Raw genomic sequence first — 22,954 nt, forward strand, 5'->3', positions numbered from 1 at the left:
TGAGGCAGCTAAATATATGAATGGATTAAAAGGCCAATTAAATAGTCTATTGTACATCCTTTCTCCAAAAAGGAAAGGTCTGTTAATTAGCAATGGATGGTCAGTAAATCTACTTGTACCAACCATAAACTTAGTTGATTGATGACATCTCATCGTACAATTACCTTTGAAACATAAGCATCTATACCATGGTTATCCCAAATGCACTATAGGAAGTTTCGTTGGCATACCTCTTGCCGAGAAAAGAAGTCAACTGTTCATGAAACCGAAGTGTGCTGGTGACTAGGTGCCCATTACCTGCCACAGAATAACCTACCTCTGTGATTATGTCAGATAAAGAATTCAACTACTACAACAGAAATAAAAGAATCAGAAGAGAAGTTTCACCTGTGCAGGAACGCACCAACCAGTATCATACACCTGGTATAGACAAACTTGAGTATAGACAATCTCAGACAGGTGGTTTTGACGATGGAAACCCCTTCAGTAACTTGATAAATTCATAGGTTCTCAAATGCCGACCAAAGTGAAGACACATTTCAAGTGGGGTTAAACCATCCTACAAGCATGTGTCTTATTGTTAGTAAGTGGGGACAATTTACTTAAAAGTATAGATTTTTGTGAAATGAATTCATATTCAAATATGGCATAGCACCAAAACAGCGAGTAGGATGAATAGGATAAGCAACAAGAAAAACAGAACGAGGAGAGAACCCAATTTAGTGGTGACAATATAATATTACACCAATAGTAAGTTTATAGCCCTTTATAGAACATGTAAAGATCAACATTTAGAAGAAAATCAGAAAGTGTGTATGTAGTCTGAAGTATCTTCTGCCACATAATTATGATTCTACCATTAAAATATATATTGATTAAAGTTCATACGATTATGCTTAGCAAGAAATCTAACAGATTAGCTCGAGTCATTGGTGACCAATGTGTGGCAACGAAAAATGGGTTCCATATTAGCGACTTACATGGTTTCTTATTGTCCGATTGGCACCTTTTATTAGTAATAGTTTCACAATATCTGTTCTTTGTGTTTGCACCGCGAGATGCAATGGTGTCCAGCCATCCTGGAAAAGGAGTTTTATCCAGATATTAGTCGGGAAAATAGAGTAAATTAAAGAGTAGAACTTCAGTATCAAATTCATTGGCGTACATCATCTGAAAGATTGATGTCAACATTATATAGCAAAAGAATCTTTATGGTCTCAATGGATGCAGTTTGGACTGCATAATGCATCAAGGTAGCCCCATCCTGTAGCAAGCAAGTACTATCATTAGCTTATCAAAACAAGTTAAGAGAACTCAAGATCAAGATAGTTTAACTTGCCTCCCATTAATGAAGCTGGAAATAAAAAATCTTGGGTTCATAAATGAATTCTGATATTAGAGAACAATGAAAATCTAAACGATACATACCACATATGAGTTAAGTACAACTGCAGATTATAGCAAGAAATATGTAAAATAAAGAATAAAGCAACTCAAGTTACAATATGTGAAACTTTAAAAGAGTTGCACATGAAAACCACAAAAAGTCTCCTCTAAAAGAACAATTTAGATGCAAATAAAGGACTAATAGGAAATGGACAGTCAATTAATAAAAATAAAGGTGGAATTTCTAACAGTATGATACAGGTGCGCATACTGCACAAAAGAGCTTATATATGAAAAGCACTAAAAGTTCTTTACTTACCTTATCACGTACAAATGGATTTGCTGAGTTTCTCAATAGATAATTCACAATGGCCTGCTTCTTACAAAGTATTGCTTTATGAATAGCTGACAGACCATCCTGGAGGAAATTAAAATCAGTAAATGAACTTATTTGAAATTAATAGTCCAATGAGAAAAACAGAAAAGAAATGATAGGATTCCAAACCACTGATATAGAAGACTTTTCTATATCCAGATGGAAACTAAAAAAGAAAAGGTAGATGAATAAAGAAATAATATAGCACACCTTATCAACAGCATTGATATCAACATTATGCTTCAAAAGTCTGTCCAGAACATAAAACTCTCCTGATGCAGCTATAGTGTGTAGAGGCAGCCATTTGTTCTGTAAGAACAAAGAAGTATAAATTCAAGCATTTTGAGAGGAATTCTAGAAATAAAAAACTAGTGCCATAGAACATATGAGCTTCATCTCCGTAAACATCATCTACAAAGCCAGAAGGACTTGCAGAGTCAAATTACAGTAAGAAGAATGGTTGCTTCTCCAAGTATCTCTGATGATTCTCTTTATTCACTAATCTGATGGATGTCAACAGTCCCAACAAACTGAGATCCATTAAACATCCTAACTTTGACAATATAGAGTCAGATTGTGCATTTTCATACTAAGAGATCTTTAATTTGCTTCAGTCCAACACAAAGATGAATTATCAAGGCTATTTTTCAACAAATAAGATCAAAATACACAATGGATGGAATCAAAAACACTTCTAAATGTCCGAGAAGAAAACACTTACAGAAGTTGCAACTCCCAGATCAGGTATGCGTTTGTTTAGGAGGACCTTTTCCTCATCTGTGAAAAGCTTACGGCGACCTATTAATTTCACAAAAGTCAGAATAAATAAGCATGCAGTGCCACCTTAATAGTCAATTTTTCTATTACAAAAGCCATCACAAAAACTTTATCTGGAAATAAAGTAAATTTTAATCTTGACTCCTGAGAACACTTGCAGAGTTGGAGCTAAAGGAGCAGGCCTTAAAAAAGAATAGAGAAAAGTTAACAACGACGGATGACTATATAAAGCATGGACTATCCATAGTCAGTTAAATTGGGCTAAAATATATGGAATACTAGATTCTGTTGACAGTTTGACACTATAATACAGCAACAAAAACAACATATAGTGGAAGTTACAAACAAACAGTTTGTATCAGGACTAATTTAAGCTCATACTGAGAAACCAATAGTTTTCTATTCTTGTAGCTTAAAATGACAACATCTAAATTAAACATGAAGCCTCAAAAAAAAAAAAAAAATTATTACCAGCACCTTGTTCACCATTAAGACAATTCAAACCACAAGAACAAGGTAAAGAAGAAGAAAGTTCTGCAATTTATCTCCTATTACTATTCGACCAATATAACTACTTTCTTATCAAATTTATATTTCAGATGAGTTTGACCCATCTGTAAATTGGCCAGGTTAGGTCGAGGGACAAAATCAAACCTAGCCAGAGCCTCTACTGTTACATCCTCTCAATTCTTAAATCTTAATGATCAGATCCTCAAGTACCAGCCTATCAAGAAAACAACTAGCATCCGCTTCCTCCTCACCGTTCCAAGCATATCTTCCCTGATGTGATAAGAAACTTCAGGAGGAAAGAAGACAATAACACGATCAAGATAGTTAACAATTCTACAAGGTCCAATCAGAAGGGTTCTGACATTCTTAACCTAAACAAAAAGATTTTTCAAAATCGCATGCTTTATCATGTAGAGCTTCCTCAAGATTAACAACAGTAAACATGAAAAGGAAATAAAAATCAAGAGCATTCAAATAAAAGAAAGAAAAAGAAATTGCATGAAAGAACTGAAGTAACAACTTACTTCTTGGCTTCTTGTCATCATCCATCTCCCCCGGCACATAATCTCCACTATTAAGGAACTCTGTAATATCTTCCAAACTCCCACCGTCCGATCCTGACCTAGGGTTCTTGGGAGCCACTCTTCCTCCGGACAACCGCTCCATCCCCGACACAGGCGGTGCCGCCACCGCCAATTCCTTCTCAGGCGTGAGCTCCTTAGGTTCATCGAGCACCACGGGATTCAGCTGCGCCAGCTTCATCTCCTTATACGCCTTGTACTCCTCCATATCCGGCAGCGTCGGCGGCTTCCTCCTCTCCAGCTTGCTCCCAAACCTCAGCTCGTACGCGATCTTGCGCTTATCCTTCTTGGACAGGTTGATCTCCTCCACCGCCTCCTTCCACTTCTCCGGGACCAAACTCTCGGGTTCCGCCACGGCATTGGCCGCCTTCCGCCTCGCGGGCCTCTCTGATCCTCGGGAATGGTTGGAGCGGAGGAAGGGGTCGCCGTCCTCGAAGGCGCCTTCTTCAAAGACGAGGCAATCTCCGATGACGACCTCCTCGTCATCGTCGTCTTCGTCGTCGTCCCCGTCTTTGTCCACGGCTTCTTGTTCCTGATTAGGGTTTTGGTGGGGATAAGGAATTGAGTAGGGGAAGAAGGTAGAGGAAGTGGAAAGGGGGGAGGAGGAGGAGGAGGAAAGGGGAGGTCTAAAGAACGGGCGGGAGAGAGGGAAAGAGGAGTTGGAACGAGGAGGGGAGAAAGGGATCGGGATGGGAGTAGTGAGAGAGAGCAGTGAGAAAGTTGGAGGCATCCTTGTCCGCCTGCGTTACTTGTATTCTGCCGTTAGCTTACCCGCCTGCCAGGATAGGAAGATTTGTACACAACATTATCGGAAATTACAGAAAACACCCTACATATCACAATTTGGCAGATCGACCCTCTTAAACAACCTAATTTGCTAGAATATATATATATATATATATAGAGAGAGAGAGAGAGAGAGAGAGAGAGAGAGAGAGAGAGAGAGAGAGAGAGAGAGGAATAATGACTAGAAAATCTATATTTCACGCATTGCCAAGATGACGAAAGGATATTTTAGAGAATTTATGCAAAAAGCTTTTAAATTTTAATAATAGTAGGATTAGGCTCTAAATTGCGCACAATTTATATAGTTGGGTTGATTAAAGTACCTTATTGTCTAAGTAAGTATAGTTTTAGGATTAAATAGAAAAAAAAAGATAAATATATTTTTTTTCATTATAAAAATAGCTCAACAGATATAGAGCGGGGATCTAGAGTTATTTACAGAAAAAAGACTTTGAATTTTAATAATTATGTATAAATTCTTAAAATGGAATGTTTTTATTTTTTATATTAAATACATGTTTTTTTATAATAAAATAAGTACAATTTATACAAAAGATTAAAATAATCCACTAAATAATAAATAAAAGAGATTTTATAATTTAATTATAATAAACTCTAATGTGCATCGTATATAAAATTATATGCACTTTATTATAATAAAATATGTATTGATTATAAAATATATATATATACACTTAATTTTATATGTTAAGTATACAATTAAGTTGCAAAATGCCTTCCGATTAGGCCAGCAAATACAAAGAAACAAAAGAGAGAAGAAGAGCTACATTTTGCAGAAAAGGATTAGACTCATCTAGACTAGATCTAGTCTTCTAACAAAATCCAGGTGTATTCTATGCAATAGCTCGATGGTAAGACAAAGAATGTGAGCCATGATATGCTCAACTGGAGGATACATAGTGTCTGGGCTCTTCAGCGATCAACAATTTTGCTTTGCTGCAGAAAACACTCACATCTCATATAAGTCTGAAGAAAAATCTACCAAGCATGCTACTGCTGATCTTACCAGAATAATCAGGTCAGCAGTACAAAAAAAGAAGAGGATATCCTCATACAGTGCCTTGAATAAAATGCACAATGAGCCAAACAATAGGTTATCATGGTAAAAGATATTAAATACTGATGTACTTCAATGCAATAAAAATACAAGACATGCTAATCTGCAGCATAGAAGTCCTCAAGCACAAGTAGTAATCAATATTAAGAATTCCAACTTCTCAAACCAGTTTCTGGTAAACTATCAGAATAACAACCCTACGACTACATAAAGCAACTTTTAACTAGAACAAGTGGTGATAACATCCATATCTAATAACAAGTCATAATAGACAACACAAACCATCTGCAAGTCTTCAGAGTGATGATGCCCATCTCACATTAAGGAGTGAATACTGTATGTCCAAAACTATCTGGCATACACATCTGCACGGCGACCATAGCCCCTATCTGGGCTTCCATATGGGGAGTAATCACGGCCTCCTCGGTAAGGTGAGCGCCTTGGGGACCGACGGTAGCCACCTCCATAATCATCACGACCATAGCCTCCACGGTTCCTGCCACGGTCATGGCGATCTCCTATAAAAAGCAACTAAGTGAGCAACGTATAGTAAACAAACTGATCAGCAGCCAAGAAATGGAGGAAACACAAATATAATAAAACAAAGACTCTTAACATGATAGCCAATAGTAGGGAACAAACAAAATCGCATAAAACTCACTGGTATCTCGGCTGTTTTTCAATCCAAGGTAGTTTCCAGGTGTAGGTGTTCTTGGTCGTTTCCTCCTCGACTGAAAATGAAAGATAGCACCTTCATTCTTGATATATTATACCGGAAATTAACCTCAAATGAGGGACAGCAACAAGGGTGAAAGAATTGTACAACAATTAGTAACAATTGAAAAGTTAAAACAATTAAAAAACAAGAAACGCTAAAAAACTACTCTTAAAGGGTATAAACCATATAGAAAGGAAAGTCTTGAAACAAGTACCAACATAGGCATGACTAGTAGTAGCATCGTTAGATGAATGCAGGACTTAAGTACCATAATTTCCAGTTTAAGAGTTGGTATTGTCCGTTGATTAGTTCTTGAGAGAGTTGAAGGTGAATGCTGAGATTGTTTAGTTGGGCGGGATATGCTATGATAAATTGATGTGATGCAAGGAAAACTGTTAGGCTGGCCATTCATCAAGCTGTTTGACTAAAGTTGAGATGGAAGATCCCATAATCTTGATTGCTGCCAAATAGCTGACGAAATTTCTTCTGAATATAATAAAAACCCTCAAGTCAAAAGGACGATGGAGCAAATAAAAGCACTTGCACCACCAAAATCTAGGCTACTTTGCTCGGAGTCATACCTTTTCGACAGTTATGTAACGACCCTCCAGAACTGACTGGTTCAGATATTTAATGCATCGATCCGCATCTTCAACTGTCTCCATCGTCACAAATGCAAAACCCCGAGAGATACGCGTACGAGGTTCCACAACCAGGTAGCATCCAGTCACCTATAGAAAGGAGGAAATTAAATGCCATCTAAAGATCAACGCAGAAATCCAGCAAAACCTTACCTTTCCCTCCTTTGAAAAGTGATCCTTCAGATCCCTTTCTGTAACTCTGCCTGACAGTCCTGTCACATATAGAGTATCACCAGGATTCACCGCACCATGCCTGAAACCGCAAGTAAAATTTGTCACCTTGAAATCCAAAATGCAACAATAATTATAATCTATGAAAATAGTATAACAATTAAATTTACCAACGCCAGGATAGGAGTCAAACCTGCCACGACTTCTGGATCGTGATCGAGACCGTGATCTCGGAATGGGTGATGGAGACCTTGATTGTGGTCTGACCCTAGACCTGATTCTGGCTGGCGACCTCGAGCGGGATCTAGACCTAGAACGATCCCTACCATGAACAGGGGATTGTGAATACCTGTAATATTTGCAAGAAAACGAGACATCACAAAAACAATAAAGGCCAGACAAAGATAATTATGGAAGCTTCATAGATGTACATATAATCTGTAGTGAATGCACCTAGTAAGAGGCTTAAAGAGGCACCAATGGATAAGGCATAAAAAAGGAAAAACACTCGGCCAATAAAAAAACAAAGTTCAAGCATAGGAACTTAAGCCATAACCAAAAATCGCGGCTTGCAGCTACCCACTATCACTACAGATAGATAAGTTCAACTTAAAAAAATATATATATATCATTCTTAACCTAACTAAAATGACATTAATTTTCTGTAGCTGCAAAAGAAAACATCTGTGCAAAAGAAAAGCAAGCTCCTTTTGAATCAAAATTGTAGATTAAAAACTTAAAAGAAGCATAGATAAGCTGGATTTGAATGTGGCAATTGAAGCCTCTCTCTACAATGTCCACAGCCGGTCAAGTCACTTAGCACGAATCAAGCCTACTATCCTAAGGCTACCATGCCTGAAGAGAAATGTGGCCTTGACTAGCTAAAATGAGAAGACTAAGAAGATATTTATAAAAAATCTGACAAACTTAACTAGCAAATCAGGAAAGAAGAGCACGCAAAGTTCATGCAACCAATCGTGAACAACAAAAAAATCACTAGGATATAAGATGAAAACGGACATTCCCAAACAAATCCAGATTCACAAAATTTTCTCTCTACCAAAAGAAACAACTTGGAATGTGAAACTGGAGACAATATATAATAGTAAGCAGGAACCCTTCCCATCTTCTTCTTCGTTTCCTTTCCTCCTGATATAACCCAAATCAACACGAAATCCGCACCTAAAGCAGTGATGATAAGCCTAACCGAAAAGCTAAGAACAACGAAATCTTTGTTTCCATCCAAGATTGATGGATTGGGGGTGACAGGCCATCTGGGACAAAACTGAGCAGATCCTTACTCCTTATACGAAATAAATAAGGCGAAAAGCAGCAAAACTCTATCAAATCTGACCCTCGAACTAATATATATATATATATATAACAAATCACGATTTAGGTTAAGAGAAGATCTAGGGTTTTACCTCCTGCGTGGAGAATCCGCCTGCAAGAGGAAGAAGAAAGGAAGCGTCAGTGAGATCATGGAGGGTAGAGGGGAAGAGGAGAGAAGAGGAGACGAACCATTCGAGATCGAAGCTTGGAGCCCTAGAACGAGGAAGACGAAAAAGCCTGCAGCCCAACCTCGGCGTTGCGGTTATATCGAGTGAGAGACTGGATTCGAGTACATGTAGGGCACCCCATCATTTTCAATGGTTGTTAGATTTGACAAAATCAACGGTTGGGATCATCTTATCCATCGCTTAAAAGAACGGCATCCAGGAAGGTTTCTTTCTTATATTTCTTAGTGAATGATGCGTATCATCTTTGATACCATATTAAAATTATTTATAAAATAATTATATACATAGCATTATTCTAATATTAATTTTTGCGAGTTTATTTTTAAAACACAATAAACAGAAGATGAAATCGTTATGAATCTCTTATGTAAATATACATACCCTTTTAATGTTGAATTTAATAGAATTCCGTAATTAATCGACTATATTTGTATTTATTTTTGTATATAAATTCGGAAATAGACACGTATAATAAAGAGATAATGAAGTTGATTATTATATCTTCTAAATACAGTCAGAGTATGGACGGAATATTAGAAGTAATCGGTATTCTTTTTAAAATCCATAAGAAAGTGTGCAATTATGAAAATTTATAGTATAAATTTAGATTAAATGTATATAAAAGTAAAGAAAATTAGACTATGGTTGTTTAAAATGTATGGAAATAAGAATATTGATTTGGATACTATTAATTGTCCCGTATTCATAAATATATGAACCATTCATATACAAATACAATTTCATATATTAAGATTATTTTTTTTAAAGTTAAACAAGTTGTTTTCAGCTGGAAATACTTAACTCATTTGTGACCAGTAGAACATCAAAAAGGAGGAAATTATAGAGATATGGGGGGGGGGGGGAGAAGATTAGACTCTTAGCTCTCCATGTATCGCGTTCTAGCTCTCTGCGCGGCCCTGTGGATTTCCTCCACGTAGAGTTTTTTTTTTCCCTTTTTTGATCAAACACGTAGAGTTATGAAACAACCAGCGCTCAACACGAGTTTGGAAGGCAGGGATTCGATTTTTTACGAAAGCGTAGTCTCCGGACATCCTAGTCTTCTACCTCTCATTCTCTCTCTGAGGCATTCCATCGAACGGTGAGCAGGGAGGAGAAGTGGAAGAGGAGGGGATGAAGAGGGCCTACAAGAGGGGGGACGGGAGCTTCGCGCATGGTATCATCAAGCTGTGGCAGCGCGAGGTCGGGGGTCTTCCCCCGAGGTCCTTCGCTCATCGCATTGGGGCTTCCGAGGTCTGTTCCTTTTTCCCCCCTCTTTCCTATATACACAGCGAATAATTTCGAGGGATTTATTTCTACTGAGCTATTACTCTTTTGTTCTTCCAATATTCGTAAACTTTGATTCGATAAATTTTTAGATGTTCCATGGTGTTTGGACTTTGTAAGCGGCACAACTATTCAAAGAACAGAAGGTCCTACACTAAAAAGATAAATCTTTTGAATGTCATAATCCTATGCCTCATTTTCTCAAATATTGACAGTGTCAATAGACGATTGTGATGTGTGGAAGAATGAAAGTTGTACGAATTCCTTAATAGGGAAGTATGGAGAAATTGGTTGCAAGATGGTGCGATACTGTTACTACAATCATCAATTCACGGTTATGATATTGATAAGTTATTCTTCCACCTAAATTTGTTCCATCGGAATTAGTGCTCCTTAAAGAATAATGAGATATTGGGTTGTTTTCTTTGTCCATCAGTTATATACTGATCCCTTAGTTTGGTATAAACAAGTTCTGGGACATTCTTGTTTTCAATCAGCAATTTTTTCTTATATATTATCTAACAACAAAGATATTGGCTGGAACTGTTAGATTTTACTGATTTAGTGAGTTACTTCCCATGCCTACTGGAACTTCTTGGTTCTGAGTGATTATAATGTACTTTAACTCTACAGGACCTTGTTCTGCGGCTTCGAGTCCAAAGAAAGCTAAACAAGCATAGGGGCTGTGTGAATACGGTAAGCTTCAATTATGATGGCGATATACTCGTATCAGGGTCTGATGACAGGATGGTCATTTTGTGGAATTGGGATGCTGGCATTGTTAAAATGTCCTTTCACTCAGGCCACTCAAATAATGTCTTCAATGCGCGATTTATGCCATACACAGATGACCGGACTCTTGTTACTTGTGCTGCTGATGGAGAGGTACAAGCAGCCTGACTATCTTCCAAAATGCATTCTGATGGATTATGCTGACATCTTTTTCATTCATGTCGCCAGGTGAGACATGCCAATTTACTCGAAGGTGGAGGAGTAGAGACTAAATTGCTAGGTCAGCATGACGGACAGGCTCATAAGTTAGCTATTGAGCCTGGAAGCCCTCATATATTTTACAGCTGCGGTGAAGATGGTCTTGTCCAGCATGTGATATGTTTACTCCTGTCTCTTGAGTTTTGCTTTCTCAATTTAGTGTTAGTAAATTGAATAAACTTCCTGCTATGCAGTTTGACTTGAGAACTAGTGGTGCAACAAAGCTGTTCGTATGCAAATCTTTCCCAAAGAGATCAGAGTACCATCACACCATTCATCTAAATGCTATTGCATTAGATCCAAGGATACCCAATTTTTTGGCAGTTGCAGGAACAGATGCATATGCTCGAGTTTATGATATCCGCAACTATAAATTGGATGGATCAACTGACTGTGGTCGTCCAGTTAACTGCTTCTGCCCACCGCATCTTATTGGTGACGATAATGTCGGAATAACAGGTTTAGCATTCTCAGACCAGAGTGAGTTGTTGACATCCTACAGTGACGAGTTTATTTATCTATTCTCTAAGGATCAAGGTCTAGGATCCAATCCAGTCCGTGGATCTCGAAATGCTGCCAAAATTTCTGGAGACGGGTCCAAATCTGTTCCAAGTTCATCTATGGAAATTGCAAATTCACCTGGACCTCAGGTATACAAAGGACACCGTAATTGTGAGACAGTAAAGGGTGTGAGTTTCTTTGGCCCCAACTGTGAATATGTGACCCATGGATCGGACTGTGGCCGATTGTTTATTTGGCGAAAGAGAGATGGAAAGCTCATGCGTGCTATAGATGGCGACAGATATGTCGTGAATTGTATTGAATCTCACCCTTATGCTACCATGATTGCAAGCAGTGGACTTGAGAATGATGTGAAGATTTGGACTCCCACTGCCACAGAGCCAGCACCCCCAGTAAAACTCGACGAGGTAGTGTCTTTTTGCTATCTTAGGGTTCAATTGCTTTATCATGCTCAAATTCTTGAAGGATTATAAGTAGGATCAAATTAAAGCAGTAAATTTATTGTTTATGGTATCTAAGAGGTAGTTAATTGAACTTTTAGGATGCCAAAAGCATTTAGGTATCTGCATCTTAATTGGCCACAATTAGAGCAGATTACTAATGGGAAAAGCAATCAAGTTTAATCTATTTCAATACTATAGAATTAAAACCTCTGCTAGGAAGACCTTACAACTAATATTGTAATAGAGATAGAACTAGAGGGTTTATAATGGCAGAGAGAGTTTCTGATTTTTCTTCTGCTCAATGTGTACAAAAGATACTTGTAGTTAATTCAGTTAATTGATATGTATCATTCATTTTCTTTTTTATGAGCAAAGGCTCTTTCTTTTTAATATAATACTACGGATATAAAGATGATTGATGGAGCTGTCAACAAGGGTTATTTTGTATACTGTCATTACAACTTATCATATCCATTTGAAATCATAATATCAATGGTTTTGACCTGATGAAGAGAATTTCTCTGATGCCTTTGATGTTGGTATTGATCATATTGCACATCCAATCTTTGCAGTTGAAGCCTCATAAGAGAAGAAACAACTTCTACCGTTTCAGTTTGCCAGAAGACTTGATAGAGCAGATGCTGGTACAACGAGCACGTTCAGAGCAAGATGGTGAGGATCTGTCAGTTGATCCAGACTTGGTAGATATTATGTTGCAATTCACCAATAGAGATGGTTTATCTAATGACGACGACGGCGAAGATGCATCTGACAGTCCAGGGGATTGTACCATCAACTGAGGATATTCATCATTTACAAAATTAGAGTTGTACATATAAGTAGTAATCTTCCTTGCTATGATTTGGAACGAACATTATAGTTGATGTAAAAAACTTTGGCATCCTCATGCATTTTATAGACAAAAAACTTTGTAGAATGTTTGTAAAGAGTTTCGTGCATAAGGCTTTATAACAATATACCTCAGGTTAACGCCCAGTCCAATTTAATTGCAATACATGAGATATTGAGAGGCTGTGCCTGGTTCTATATTCATCTGGATGTTGGAAGATGATTTCCATTTTTCTTAGTTTTTTTTTTTCTTTCTTTCTTTTCGTTCTTTTGGAAATAATCACCTGTATTTTAATCTTAATGCAGAAAACTACCTTACCTTCATTCGAAAGTGGGAATGGACTCCTCGTTCTTTGAACTTATTTTCAAATAGTCATCTTTTATTAGCTCGTAAAAAATATTTTGAAAAGTAAATAGTTTTCTTTTTTCAAATGCTTTGTAATAGGACGAGTCAATTGCATTTTACTTATTTAATAGTGAATGATTTGGTTGAGTGTCTTATATTAGTCTATTTGGGTTGAAAGAAGTATTAAAATCTGCTATGCATGGAGGAGATGTGGAAGAGAATCCAGTCGATTTCTATTAAAGATGGAAGCAGTGGAGGCAGTTTCTATTTACCTAGCTGTGTTATTTCCTTACAATGTTCTGCCGTTTTTAACACCAAGTGTGGAATCTATGTGTGTGTGGCTCAGGAGATGTTTAGTTAGCTGTTTAGCTAATAGTAGAATTCATGTTACTTTGTTGGTTGGTGGCTTGTTTTGTTGGAATTTCTAAACTGTTTCTAAGTTTCATTTAAACGAGAGCTATAACATGTTTGCTATAAAAAAAAATTAATAAAAAGAACGAGCCAATTTACAAGTATAACTGAGAATTGAGGAGTCGAATAGTTACTAGTTGACAATTGAGGTGGGTTTCCTAAATATCTAGATAATATCGGTAGTTATTTGCAATTTATCTGGCCCAACATTTGACTACGATACGCGTCTTCTCTTCTCCCTTCGCAGTCAATTCTACGGCTTGCGGCGATCAAGAACGAAACGCAAATCCTCCTAAAAAGACCGAGAAATCCCTTTCTCCTTCCTCTTCTCATCTCTCGCCATGGCTTCCATCTACAGGTAAGCAACTGAAAGCTCGCGCCTTTTATTATACTCTCCCCCTTCTTTTCCACACTAATGTCACGAATCCTTCTCCAATAGGTGCAAGGCTTGTGGAGCCGACCTGAATCTAAACGCGGCCCACCTCTATCCCCCGGACACGTACTTTGAGGCAGGCAACAAGGGAACCCTCTCCTTCTCGTGGATCGACGAATCCAAGTTTCGATTCACCAAGGAGGACAAGATTCGACCTTTCTTCGAGACCGTCGACTACTGGGGGATCCAGCGCAAGCGCACCCGCATACTCTGCGACGCGTGCGGGCGCCTCATCGGCTACGTGTACGACGACGGCCCGCCGATTATGGAGGGGCACGGGCAGCTCGGGTTTGGGCCTAGCCAGGTCATTCCCAGGCGACCTAGGTATCGGTTCAAGAAGAAGGCACTCGATGTTATTGCCTCTTGAGAGTTGAGGCAAAACTGGTGCGTTTCTTGTGAATCGAAGTGGGTTCTCTTTGCTGTCCATACTTATGATGTTGGTAGTGTAAAAGATTGGATTTTTTTATGTATAGTAGCTGAATAAGAGCAATGATGCAGTGATTTGCTTGATCATTTGATTGGTCTCTGGCTCTGATTTTAGTATTGGTTTGAGGTAAAATGAAGATGGATTCTACTTTATGTTTTAAATCTTTTATTGGCTCATGAGACAAATTGGTGCTTTTCTTATCTTCAGTTTATGATGAATTGAGGTTGGTCTCGTTTGTTTTGGAGGGTTTTGTAGTGCAAACGATTGGATTGGGAATTAAGTAATCGACACTGGTATATTTGCTTGCTTGGTTAACTGGTAGGTCTCAATCTCTGTTTCTGGTAAGAGTTTGACACATTACTATTGATGATTGTAACTTATTGTGAAATGAGCCCCACACAGAATCTGATGAACTTGCAATACTATCTTGTGATATTAGTATTAGACATTTCCAATATAGTTTTCCACTGAGAAAATCACTACCTTCATTGATAGTGTTCTATTGACTTATTCTTCATTCTGAACTTCTTTGGTTTATAATTTATTTGGTATGTTTCATTTCAAAATCTATGGCAGCTCTTCTTCTTATTATATATATATGCAATGGTGGTATTAGAGGCCTTGGTTGTTGATCTTGGACTATCTAAGAAAACTTGCCAAGGGGGAGGAAAAGTATAAATATGATCAGAGAATATTATATATGCATGATTGCATCCATTCCTCATGAAGCTCTGTTGGTCCTTAAAAACTTTCATTGTACTTGGCTACTCTGCTCATTAGTCAAGGGTGTAAGGTGATATTCTTCAGCATTGGCTTCCAATAGGTACATTAATTCAGTTTCATCAAGTGCTAGTTGTTCTCACATCTTCCAGTGTGAATAATGTATGGAAGATCATGCTAAACACTTGTGATATTCTTCCATCTATTGCATGTCATTGAGTCTGTCCTTCATTAGCCAATAAATCTTTGTCAGTTAGAATCCATAATAAATGGCTTCAACTTTCCTGCTCGCAGTTACATTATTAATCTTTCATGTTGCCTAAAGAAGTACTTGTTTTGTTATTTTTGATAATAACTAGGGATGTGCACTTGGTATCTGTTATAACCTTCTAATTATTATGTTCCTGAAACATGATAAAAATATGCTAATCTTACACTTGATAATGGATGAAATGGACAATTTTATTGCCGCGAGTACGTTCAAGACATCTCACCAGTCAGAAGTTTTTTTTTTTTTTTTTTAAAGAAAACTTCGTTGACTGCTAAATTTATTAATTCCAAGATGTTAAAGTTTTGATGCACAAAATTGGGGAGATATTTTGAAAAGCTTCACTAGTGGCACAATTTGAAGAACAAAATTTACTGAGACAACACCCTAAGTTACATAAATCATTGGCCAGCTAACTGTAGTTTCATCACGATCAACACAAATTTTGAAGCAATGTAGCTTTTATGGCTACGTAAAAATAAAAAGAAACCAAAACCAAGAACAATGGACCAGATGAAAGCAGTTTGATGGCCATTAAAAGGCCGCCTTCTAATGGCAACCCTCCTGGGAGCAGAGGGAAGGTGAGAGATGGCAAGGCGGTGAGGCTGAACAGCGAGGTAGGTGTGGTAAAAGCGATGACCATAGAATGACGTGGTAGTGAGGATAGACCCGAGCCACTAGAAATGAAGGTCAATCGAGCCGAGACGAGACTCCACCTTGACACCACCACCCTGTTGGTCGACTACTAGCAACTCAGGGTGGAGGATGGGGAGAGACAAAGGCTGGGCAACAATAGGAAGGGGCAGGAAAGGAAAGAAAACATAGAAGGAGAAGAAAGGGAAGGAACACGAAATGGAGGAAAGCCATCCTCTCGGGCTACAGAAGGGGAGGAGGAGGAGGTGTTAGAACCGAAGCTAGGGACGACGGTTCCTTAAAAATGCACATTATTGATGATTCACCAAGTCAAAGTTTCATTCAATCAAATTTCAGTCTGCTACATATGCTGTAATGTAGTTTTATTTACAAAAGAGAAAAGAAAAAAAAGACCACTAAAATCCATAATTTGCACACAGCTCTTTGGCCCACACATTGACACTTAGAAAACCCCATATGCTTTGCAGTGCGTAATTGGTACTGAGCTGGTGAATAGAAGGTAAGGCTTCTGCGGTATGTATGTGCATGTAGGCTTGAGAACATTATCGCCCATGGATTTAATGGCTGGTTGATTTAAATATGCGTACTTGCTCTTAGTCCACCTGCATCCAACAAGAAAGAAAGAAAAAGAAAAAGAAAAAGTAGTCTAACATAGTTAGCCAATAAGTATTATCTAATATGGTTTAAATTTTTAAACACCTAACTGTGTGTGATTAATAATTTTTCCCTAGCAAATCATTATTGTTTCTCTTTTGGAAAAATTACAATCCCGTAGGTTAATAGTAGGTAAGAATAAGGGTATACTCCTCTTGAATACATTGCTCAAACAACTCGCCAATCCTCTCGAATACACCAGATCAAGATATACTATGGCCGGATTTAATTAAATTGTTGCTTGTCATGTTATAGATTATTCTGCATTAATATAACTTCAACTTGTTAACTTTGTAATAAAATAATACGACTCAAATTGGTCAACAGAAGATAAAAGAGCCATGATATGATTAGAGGTCAGAAGTTACTGATAAATACTAGGAAGCTCACAGATTTGCATACCATTAATTCAAATGGTCGGCTACTTTCTTAAGGACTTAACTAAGCACTCAGGGCTCTTGTAATCTTGTTACTGTTCAGGGTCCCAGTGCCGGCTTCTCTTGAAAGCAACATAAGTCTTCTAAATTCCAAGTGGATTATATTTAAATCTCAGCAACATAGTACTTGTGATTAGCTTATGATGCTTAAAAGAAAAAGAAAGAAGAATAAAGCATTAGTTATAGCTATCTAATGGAAATGGAGAAAATAATTGGTAACCTACCAGTCTTTGATTCCTATCCGCACAGCCTTGTTGTTGTTGTTGTTGTCACAGACATCTCCATCTTCTTCCTTCTCACTCTCATTCCCATCTATGATTTCTCTTATCAATTCCTCGAATCGCCTGTAATCTTCCTCCTGATGTACCTCAAGAAAATTACACATTTGTAGAATTACGTAGCTCTTCATATTATGATACAATTATATATTTGCATAAGAGAGAATCAATAGGAGAATAGCAACTAACAGATACTACTATTACAAGTCATAATTTTCAATGAGTAACTGATCAAAGTTGGATCTGTTATATTGTATAACACCATATATAATAATACCATGAAAAGGGAAAGAAGTAAAACTATAAGAAGAGAAGCACGACAAGTCTTGGCTACGCAATTATGTTCCAACAGTTAGTTTTAAGAATCAGAGAGACGGGTGTTCTTACGTTGAGAGCCTTAGCTCTGATTCTTGCGGCCGCCTTCTCGGCGGCGAGAAGATGCTCCTCCTCTACCATCTTCTTCCTCCTCCAGTATCGATCGATCTCGTCCCTCGTTACACTCTTAACAACAGCCATCTTCGAAGATGATCGTGGTGGCGATGGTGGTGGTGATAATATTGATGGTGGCAGTGGTGGGCTCAAAGTCTTCTTCTTTGCGGTTCCTGTTGCCTTCTTCTCTGCCATCACTAGTTCCCTTGGTATATCTTCTTTTCCCTTTGTTCCTTTATAAAAGAAAACCTATGAAATAAATAAATAAATAAACAAGGAGAAGCTGCTATTCAAACCAAACGATCTAAGAGAGACTGCTTGGTTTGTTCTTTCACGCCACTCCTACCCTTCTCTTTGATTTAATATTCAAGGCAGCAGGAGCACCTTGTTCTTATCTTCCAAAAGTATAACATCACAAGTGCTTCTTATCTAAGCGCACCGTCATAATTTTGGGCCCACCATTATTCAAGGGTCTGGGTTAATCATGGGAGTATCTGAAGTAGTCCTCATGGTTGGTGTGAAGGAACTAGTGTGGAATCTGAGGTTGGATTGCAAGCAGCGACGACCGGCCGTTGGACCTCATCTTTTGAAGTGATCTGTCATGATATTGCAAGACATTAGCAAGTGATTGCAATTGCTTCTGACAAGTATATGGTTTCAGTCATCAAGTAATTTGTTAATAGATGCATATAGACCCATCCGAGTGTTGCATTTTTCTTTCTTTTCACATATACTTCTCAGAAATCTCGGAAGTTGGAAAAAGAGTACACTAAAATATATTCTTTGTGAGCTAAAGAGGAGGTGGATTTTCTGCAAATAGATCCGAAAAGTTAAGTCTTGATAATAAGAGTGAGTATTATCAATTGAGTTTGACAAATGGATTCAGTTAAGTCCTTGAAAAACACAATCTGCAAGAAATACCAGGACTTTGGCAACTTCTTTTTATTTAGTTGAAAAGCAATGCATCTCTTTTTCTCCACCCACAAGACAAGAGGAGGAAGGAGGAAAAAGGAAAAGGAAAATACACAAACTTCCGTTCTACTTCACAATTCGCTGGGCTTAAAACTTTCACCTGTGTGGAAGTAATGACATCCAGCGCAGCGATTCACCAGCAAACCTTAAAATATACTTATAAATTTAGATTGAATAAAGAAATATTTAAGTCCAGAGAAAATCAATAAAAACTTACTTCTTGTTTGATGCAATCAGGACTATTCATCCCTTCTCGCACTAACAAGTGACACCCTGACGAGCCCAGGAAACAGGCATCATTTTTTCTCAGGTGTATCTGGTACAACTTTTTAGCCATTGCGGGCATAAGCAAAGTCGAACGTTTCATTCAGATCTCAGAACAGACATCTACCAATTCTTCCCCAAAGACATAAATACATAATGCTTGAAGCAAAAGACTTTCAACAGGAGACAAGAAGCCATGAAGAAGCTAGAAATCCAGCTTTACTAACAAGGAGAAGGGCGACATAGTGTTGCTCTTTCACACCTCGTATCAGGTCATGAATTATTCTGTATATCCACAAACTAATCTGTCAAACGACAAGATTAATAAAAAATATCATGCTACATACCAGCAGTTGGATCAATAGACAAGGAAGATGCTATATAACAGAATTCAATTTCATGATCAGCATAGCTTCGGAAGAGCATATAACTCCTCAGTTGTGGATGAGGTTAGGTAACACATAGTAAGAGCAACCACCATTTCACCAGTCTGATTTTCAAAAGGAGTGATTTTTCTTAAGACTGTAATCCGTGTGCTCATATGGAGTTACTGAAATGATTCCAGCAGCCAAAAGGATGATTTGTATCTATTGAGGAGAAAAACCGCAATCACAGCAATGCAGAAGCACTACTGTTATACAAATCAAAAAATTGATATAATATTCTTCCTCCAAAAAGAGCTTGTAGTACTATTGTGTGCTTCTCTTATTTTTGTTAGCCTGCAAAAGACAACAATGTTGTTCATAAATTTGTGATCATAGAAACATAAGTGGAGAAGGGAGCAGACTAAAGCACAAATTCATAGTAAAGTTTATGAAGTTCAAATTTATTTTTCAATAGTGACCTTATACTATCATTTCTCTCCAGGTGTCTACACGCCTTCTAACTTCATATTATCCTATTAGTGACACGTGATCTTAACAAATAAAGAAGTCAATGCATAAGACAAATAGAGAGTACAATAGTAGCACGCAATTTTAATATGCTACAAAAAAAAGCAGAGGAGGTTGATACTCATTGCCAAAGAAAAAAAAATAGCATAGTGATATAACACAGAAAGGCCCAAATTACAACAAACAACAACTAGTGTTTTACCTCCTGAAGTTTCTTCATTATTGAAGCTTCATAATCATTAAAGACAGCTCCTACAATATTGCTGATCTTTGGTTCATTTGTTTCAGCACTCTGTCCAAAGGCACTATCTGATGCACCTGATGAACTAGCTAGAAGAGGAAGAACAAGTAATGGATTTGAAAGGCTCCCACTCATGCTGTGAATTGCTGCTGCCTGAAATAAAATTAAAATACATTAACATGAAGTAAAACTTAAAAGGAAGTGCATCCTTGGAGAGTTGCACGGAAGCAAGGAAATCATGATGTAAAAGGCAATCTACAACACACAATATGTAAAAAATTAATCAGAGCTGCATGAAAAATCAGATATGGCTTGCTGTTCTAGCCATGTTTCAAGTATCTTGATGAGTATTGAAAACAAGTACTGAACCCAATATTATGAAAAGAATGTCCAGTGCGTTACTACAAAAAGAATGTCTCTAACCGTTAAGAGTTGAGGACCTCCTTCTTGATAATGATTTGGATATTTATTAACCTTTTGGATACTCCACCTGAATCATAGTCCTTGACTATCTTTTGCTAGCATTTTCTTATAAAAAGAGCACTATTTACGCAGTCTATTGGAATTAATTAGGTTGCCATGCCTAGATAGCTAAATATGAAGCATGACAGAAGCATAAATACCATAACTTGGTCTCTCCAAGGTGGCCACTGTGGTGGAATTCTATATATTTTGCTGTTTGCAGGATTAATGTTCTGTGATACTATCTAATATGTTAGACAATATGCTTCTAGATGCATTATTGCTTCTATCTTTCACTACCTAGCTAGGAAGCATGGACACTTCAAATAGCATACCATGTCCATGTCCGACACTCGTCGGACACTCCTTGGACACGTATCACATTTTTATGAAGTATTTGATATTTAAGAACTAATAATAAATTTTGACATTCTTTGAATACTTTTAAACACTTTTGAAACACTTTTTGAACATAAAATTTATCGTATGCTATAAAAATTTATAATAAAAATTATCTATTGCAGGAATTTTCTGTATATGCTGTAGAAATATAATGCAACAATCACAAGAGCTAGTGCATCCGAAAAAATTAATATTAATACAAATAACTATAAAATCACAGATTTGCCTATGCCATCCATGCAGTTAAAGAATGGTAGTTAGTTATTTAATCTCATAATATTGAATTACATTAGCATTATTATTTTTGACTTTGTGATATTGTATATACATTTTATTTTTCTCACATGAATAATTTATACATGTCTGTGTATTTATATTATAAGTTTAGACAAAATATTTCTTTAAACATATCAAATATGTATATGTATAATTCTTTATTTATTTATTTTGTTGTGTCTTAAATGTGCCGTGTCTTATCTCTTCAAGATTTGTCGTGTCCTATATTTGTATCATATCACATTCGTATCCTATATCCATGTCTGTGCCTTAGCGAGATGGCAAATTGTTGAGTAACCTACAACTAGTCTGATACGACATTGTTGTGGCATCTTTTACCTCTATTCTTTTTTATTTGACATCAGGTACCTGCAATTCTAATCATGTCTTTTATGCATCCCATATGTTCTGTTGGCTTTCACAATAAAAGTAAGGCCGAAGACCTCACTTAATCCTCACGTTGTTCCTTCAAAATGAAAAGTCTCATGCTTAATTCAGTTGTTTCCTATTTCAGATTACAGGGTCATTTTCTTTCATGTTTGCAATATTTTCTTGAACTAAACAACAGAAAAAAGAATACATTAAGCCATTATAACAAACATTTGCAAAGTAAAAAACAATGAAGGAAATAATACTTACAGCCACATCTTTCGAGCCCATGACGACAATGGCTGAACCCTTACTTCTCGACTTCTTTGACCTGATCACAACATCTTCGACATCTCCAAACCTCTCAAATATCTCTCTCAGCTTTGCGGCACTATAATCCCCCAAGCTTCTCTCCCAGGATACCTTCAACATCTTTTCCTTCTCCAAGGCCGCCTTACCATTCTCCTCGGACGACACCTCCCTCTTCTCTTTCCCAAATGTCTGAACAAATTATATGCAGCCTAAGTGAACTATGCTACCTTACAGTAAGCATAGATCTGAAACTAAGAAACCTAACCCTAGATCTTACCGAAGAGGAAGGCGCGGTGCCTTTCCTAGCGTTCCTCGCCTGGAACTCTGCAATATCGCGCTTCAACTCCTCGGCGACCTTCTTCTCCTGCCTCCGCGCCAGCTCAGCCAGGTCGACGGCCCCGTCCGCCGCCGCCGCGGCCCGCTCGCGCTCCTCGAGGTCGGAGGCGAGCTTGCGGCGCTTGGAGTCACGCGCCGAGTCACGTACAACGCGGTCGCGGCGGGCTCGGAGAACGGCATCGAAGGCGCGGCGAGCCGATTCGTCGCGAAGGACGTCGTAGGAGGCGCGCAGACGCTGGAAGTCGGCGGTGGCGTTGGGGTCGTCGGGACGCTTGTCCGGGTGGCGGAGACGGGATTGCGTCTTGTAGGCTTTATCGATCTGGTCTAGAGTTAGCTTGGCGCCCTCCTCGCCGGAGGGGAGGCAAAGGGCCTCGTAGTGGTCGACCTCCTCGTCGTTCTCCGGTTTATCCGGATCTCTGCCCCCGCGCCCCCCGGCGCCCGCCATGGTTTATAGAAGAGGAGTAGAAGAGAGGATTAGGGTTTTGACTTTGGAAGAGAGGAGAAAAGAGGTGGGAAGAGCAAGAACGGAATCGCGGGCTTCAATTCTTCTATAACCGAACCAAGAGGAAGAAGAATGGATTTTTCCATATTAGTTTTAAAAATACCAAATTTATTTATTAGGTTGGGCCTCTGTTGGAGTAGTCATTCGAAATACTTGCCCAAAATCCAACACAGGATCGGCCCAGAATACTTTGGGCCCATATCTTTTTAGATTACATCTTTTATTTGACAAAATAA

General features: G+C 38.0%; 6 protein-coding genes across 9 annotated transcripts; 2 read left to right on the top strand and 4 right to left on the bottom strand.

The window, feature by feature from the left end:
• LOC140794467 (ankyrin repeat domain-containing protein, chloroplastic) lies at nucleotides 1–4,406 on the bottom strand. Of its 2 annotated transcripts, none has more exons than XM_073146505.1 (8): nucleotides 3,574–4,406; nucleotides 2,484–2,560; nucleotides 1,973–2,071; nucleotides 1,706–1,804; nucleotides 1,166–1,264; nucleotides 981–1,079; nucleotides 388–559; nucleotides 1–297 (listed from the first exon to the last, which is right to left on the bottom strand). In XM_073146505.1, the coding sequence occupies exons 1-7, from the start codon at nucleotides 4,358–4,360 to the stop codon at nucleotides 452–454; spliced, it is 1,368 nt and encodes a 455-aa protein (XP_073002606.1). In that variant the 5' UTR covers nucleotides 4,361–4,406; the 3' UTR covers nucleotides 1–297; nucleotides 388–451. The 2 variants fall into 2 exon arrangements, with proteins under 2 accessions (XP_073002606.1, XP_073002607.1); XM_073146506.1 differs by having other exon boundaries at nucleotides 1–312.
• A 1,125-nt stretch (nucleotides 4,407–5,531) lies between these two features.
• On the bottom strand, nucleotides 5,532–8,667 carry LOC140793863 (uncharacterized RNA-binding protein C25G10.01). Its single transcript, XM_073145610.1, has 7 exons — nucleotides 8,546–8,667; nucleotides 8,449–8,468; nucleotides 7,218–7,373; nucleotides 7,007–7,106; nucleotides 6,794–6,943; nucleotides 6,156–6,225; nucleotides 5,532–6,012 (listed from the first exon to the last, which is right to left on the bottom strand). Exons 1-7 carry the CDS (start codon nucleotides 8,546–8,548, stop codon nucleotides 5,843–5,845), a joined length of 669 nt encoding a protein of 222 aa, XP_073001711.1. The 5' UTR covers nucleotides 8,549–8,667; the 3' UTR covers nucleotides 5,532–5,842.
• A 704-nt stretch (nucleotides 8,668–9,371) lies between these two features.
• Nucleotides 9,372–12,779, top strand: LOC140793210 (uncharacterized). The gene is made up of 5 exons (XM_073144569.1): nucleotides 9,372–9,795; nucleotides 10,462–10,713; nucleotides 10,789–10,932; nucleotides 11,013–11,747; nucleotides 12,356–12,779. The coding sequence occupies exons 1-5, from the start codon at nucleotides 9,676–9,678 to the stop codon at nucleotides 12,581–12,583; spliced, it is 1,479 nt and encodes a 492-aa protein (XP_073000670.1). The 5' UTR covers nucleotides 9,372–9,675; the 3' UTR covers nucleotides 12,584–12,779.
• Nucleotides 12,780–13,589: 810 nt separating this feature from the next.
• LOC140794407 (uncharacterized protein At4g08330, chloroplastic) lies at nucleotides 13,590–14,564 on the top strand. The gene is made up of 2 exons (XM_073146422.1): nucleotides 13,590–13,747; nucleotides 13,829–14,564. Exons 1-2 carry the CDS (start codon nucleotides 13,731–13,733, stop codon nucleotides 14,187–14,189), a joined length of 378 nt encoding a protein of 125 aa, XP_073002523.1. The 5' UTR covers nucleotides 13,590–13,730; the 3' UTR covers nucleotides 14,190–14,564.
• Nucleotides 14,565–16,181: 1,617 nt separating this feature from the next.
• On the bottom strand, nucleotides 16,182–19,021 carry LOC140794406 (uncharacterized). Of its 3 annotated transcripts, none has more exons than XM_073146421.1 (5): nucleotides 18,879–19,021; nucleotides 18,036–18,285; nucleotides 17,648–17,922; nucleotides 17,207–17,340; nucleotides 16,182–16,493 (listed from the first exon to the last, which is right to left on the bottom strand). In XM_073146421.1, the coding sequence occupies exons 3-5, from the start codon at nucleotides 17,882–17,884 to the stop codon at nucleotides 16,334–16,336; spliced, it is 531 nt and encodes a 176-aa protein (XP_073002522.1). In that variant the 5' UTR covers nucleotides 17,885–17,922; nucleotides 18,036–18,285; nucleotides 18,879–19,021; the 3' UTR covers nucleotides 16,182–16,333. The 3 variants fall into 3 exon arrangements, with proteins under 3 accessions (XP_073002522.1, XP_073002520.1, XP_073002521.1); XM_073146419.1 differs by having other exon boundaries at nucleotides 17,648–17,938; XM_073146420.1 differs by lacking the exons at nucleotides 18,036–18,285; nucleotides 18,879–19,021 and having other exon boundaries at nucleotides 17,648–18,023.
• A 101-nt stretch (nucleotides 19,022–19,122) lies between these two features.
• Nucleotides 19,123–22,803, bottom strand: LOC140794405 (uncharacterized). The gene is made up of 4 exons (XM_073146418.1): nucleotides 22,158–22,803; nucleotides 21,839–22,069; nucleotides 20,021–20,212; nucleotides 19,123–19,644 (listed from the first exon to the last, which is right to left on the bottom strand). The coding sequence occupies exons 1-4, from the start codon at nucleotides 22,659–22,661 to the stop codon at nucleotides 19,615–19,617; spliced, it is 957 nt and encodes a 318-aa protein (XP_073002519.1). The 5' UTR covers nucleotides 22,662–22,803; the 3' UTR covers nucleotides 19,123–19,614.
• Nucleotides 22,804–22,954: the final 151 nt, after the last annotated feature.

This window comes from Typha latifolia, chromosome 8 (genome assembly GCF_019914945.1).
Source record: "Typha latifolia isolate L0001 chromosome 8, TyphaL0001v2, whole genome shotgun sequence".
NCBI classification, from domain to species: Eukaryota; Viridiplantae; Streptophyta; class Magnoliopsida; order Poales; family Typhaceae; genus Typha; species Typha latifolia.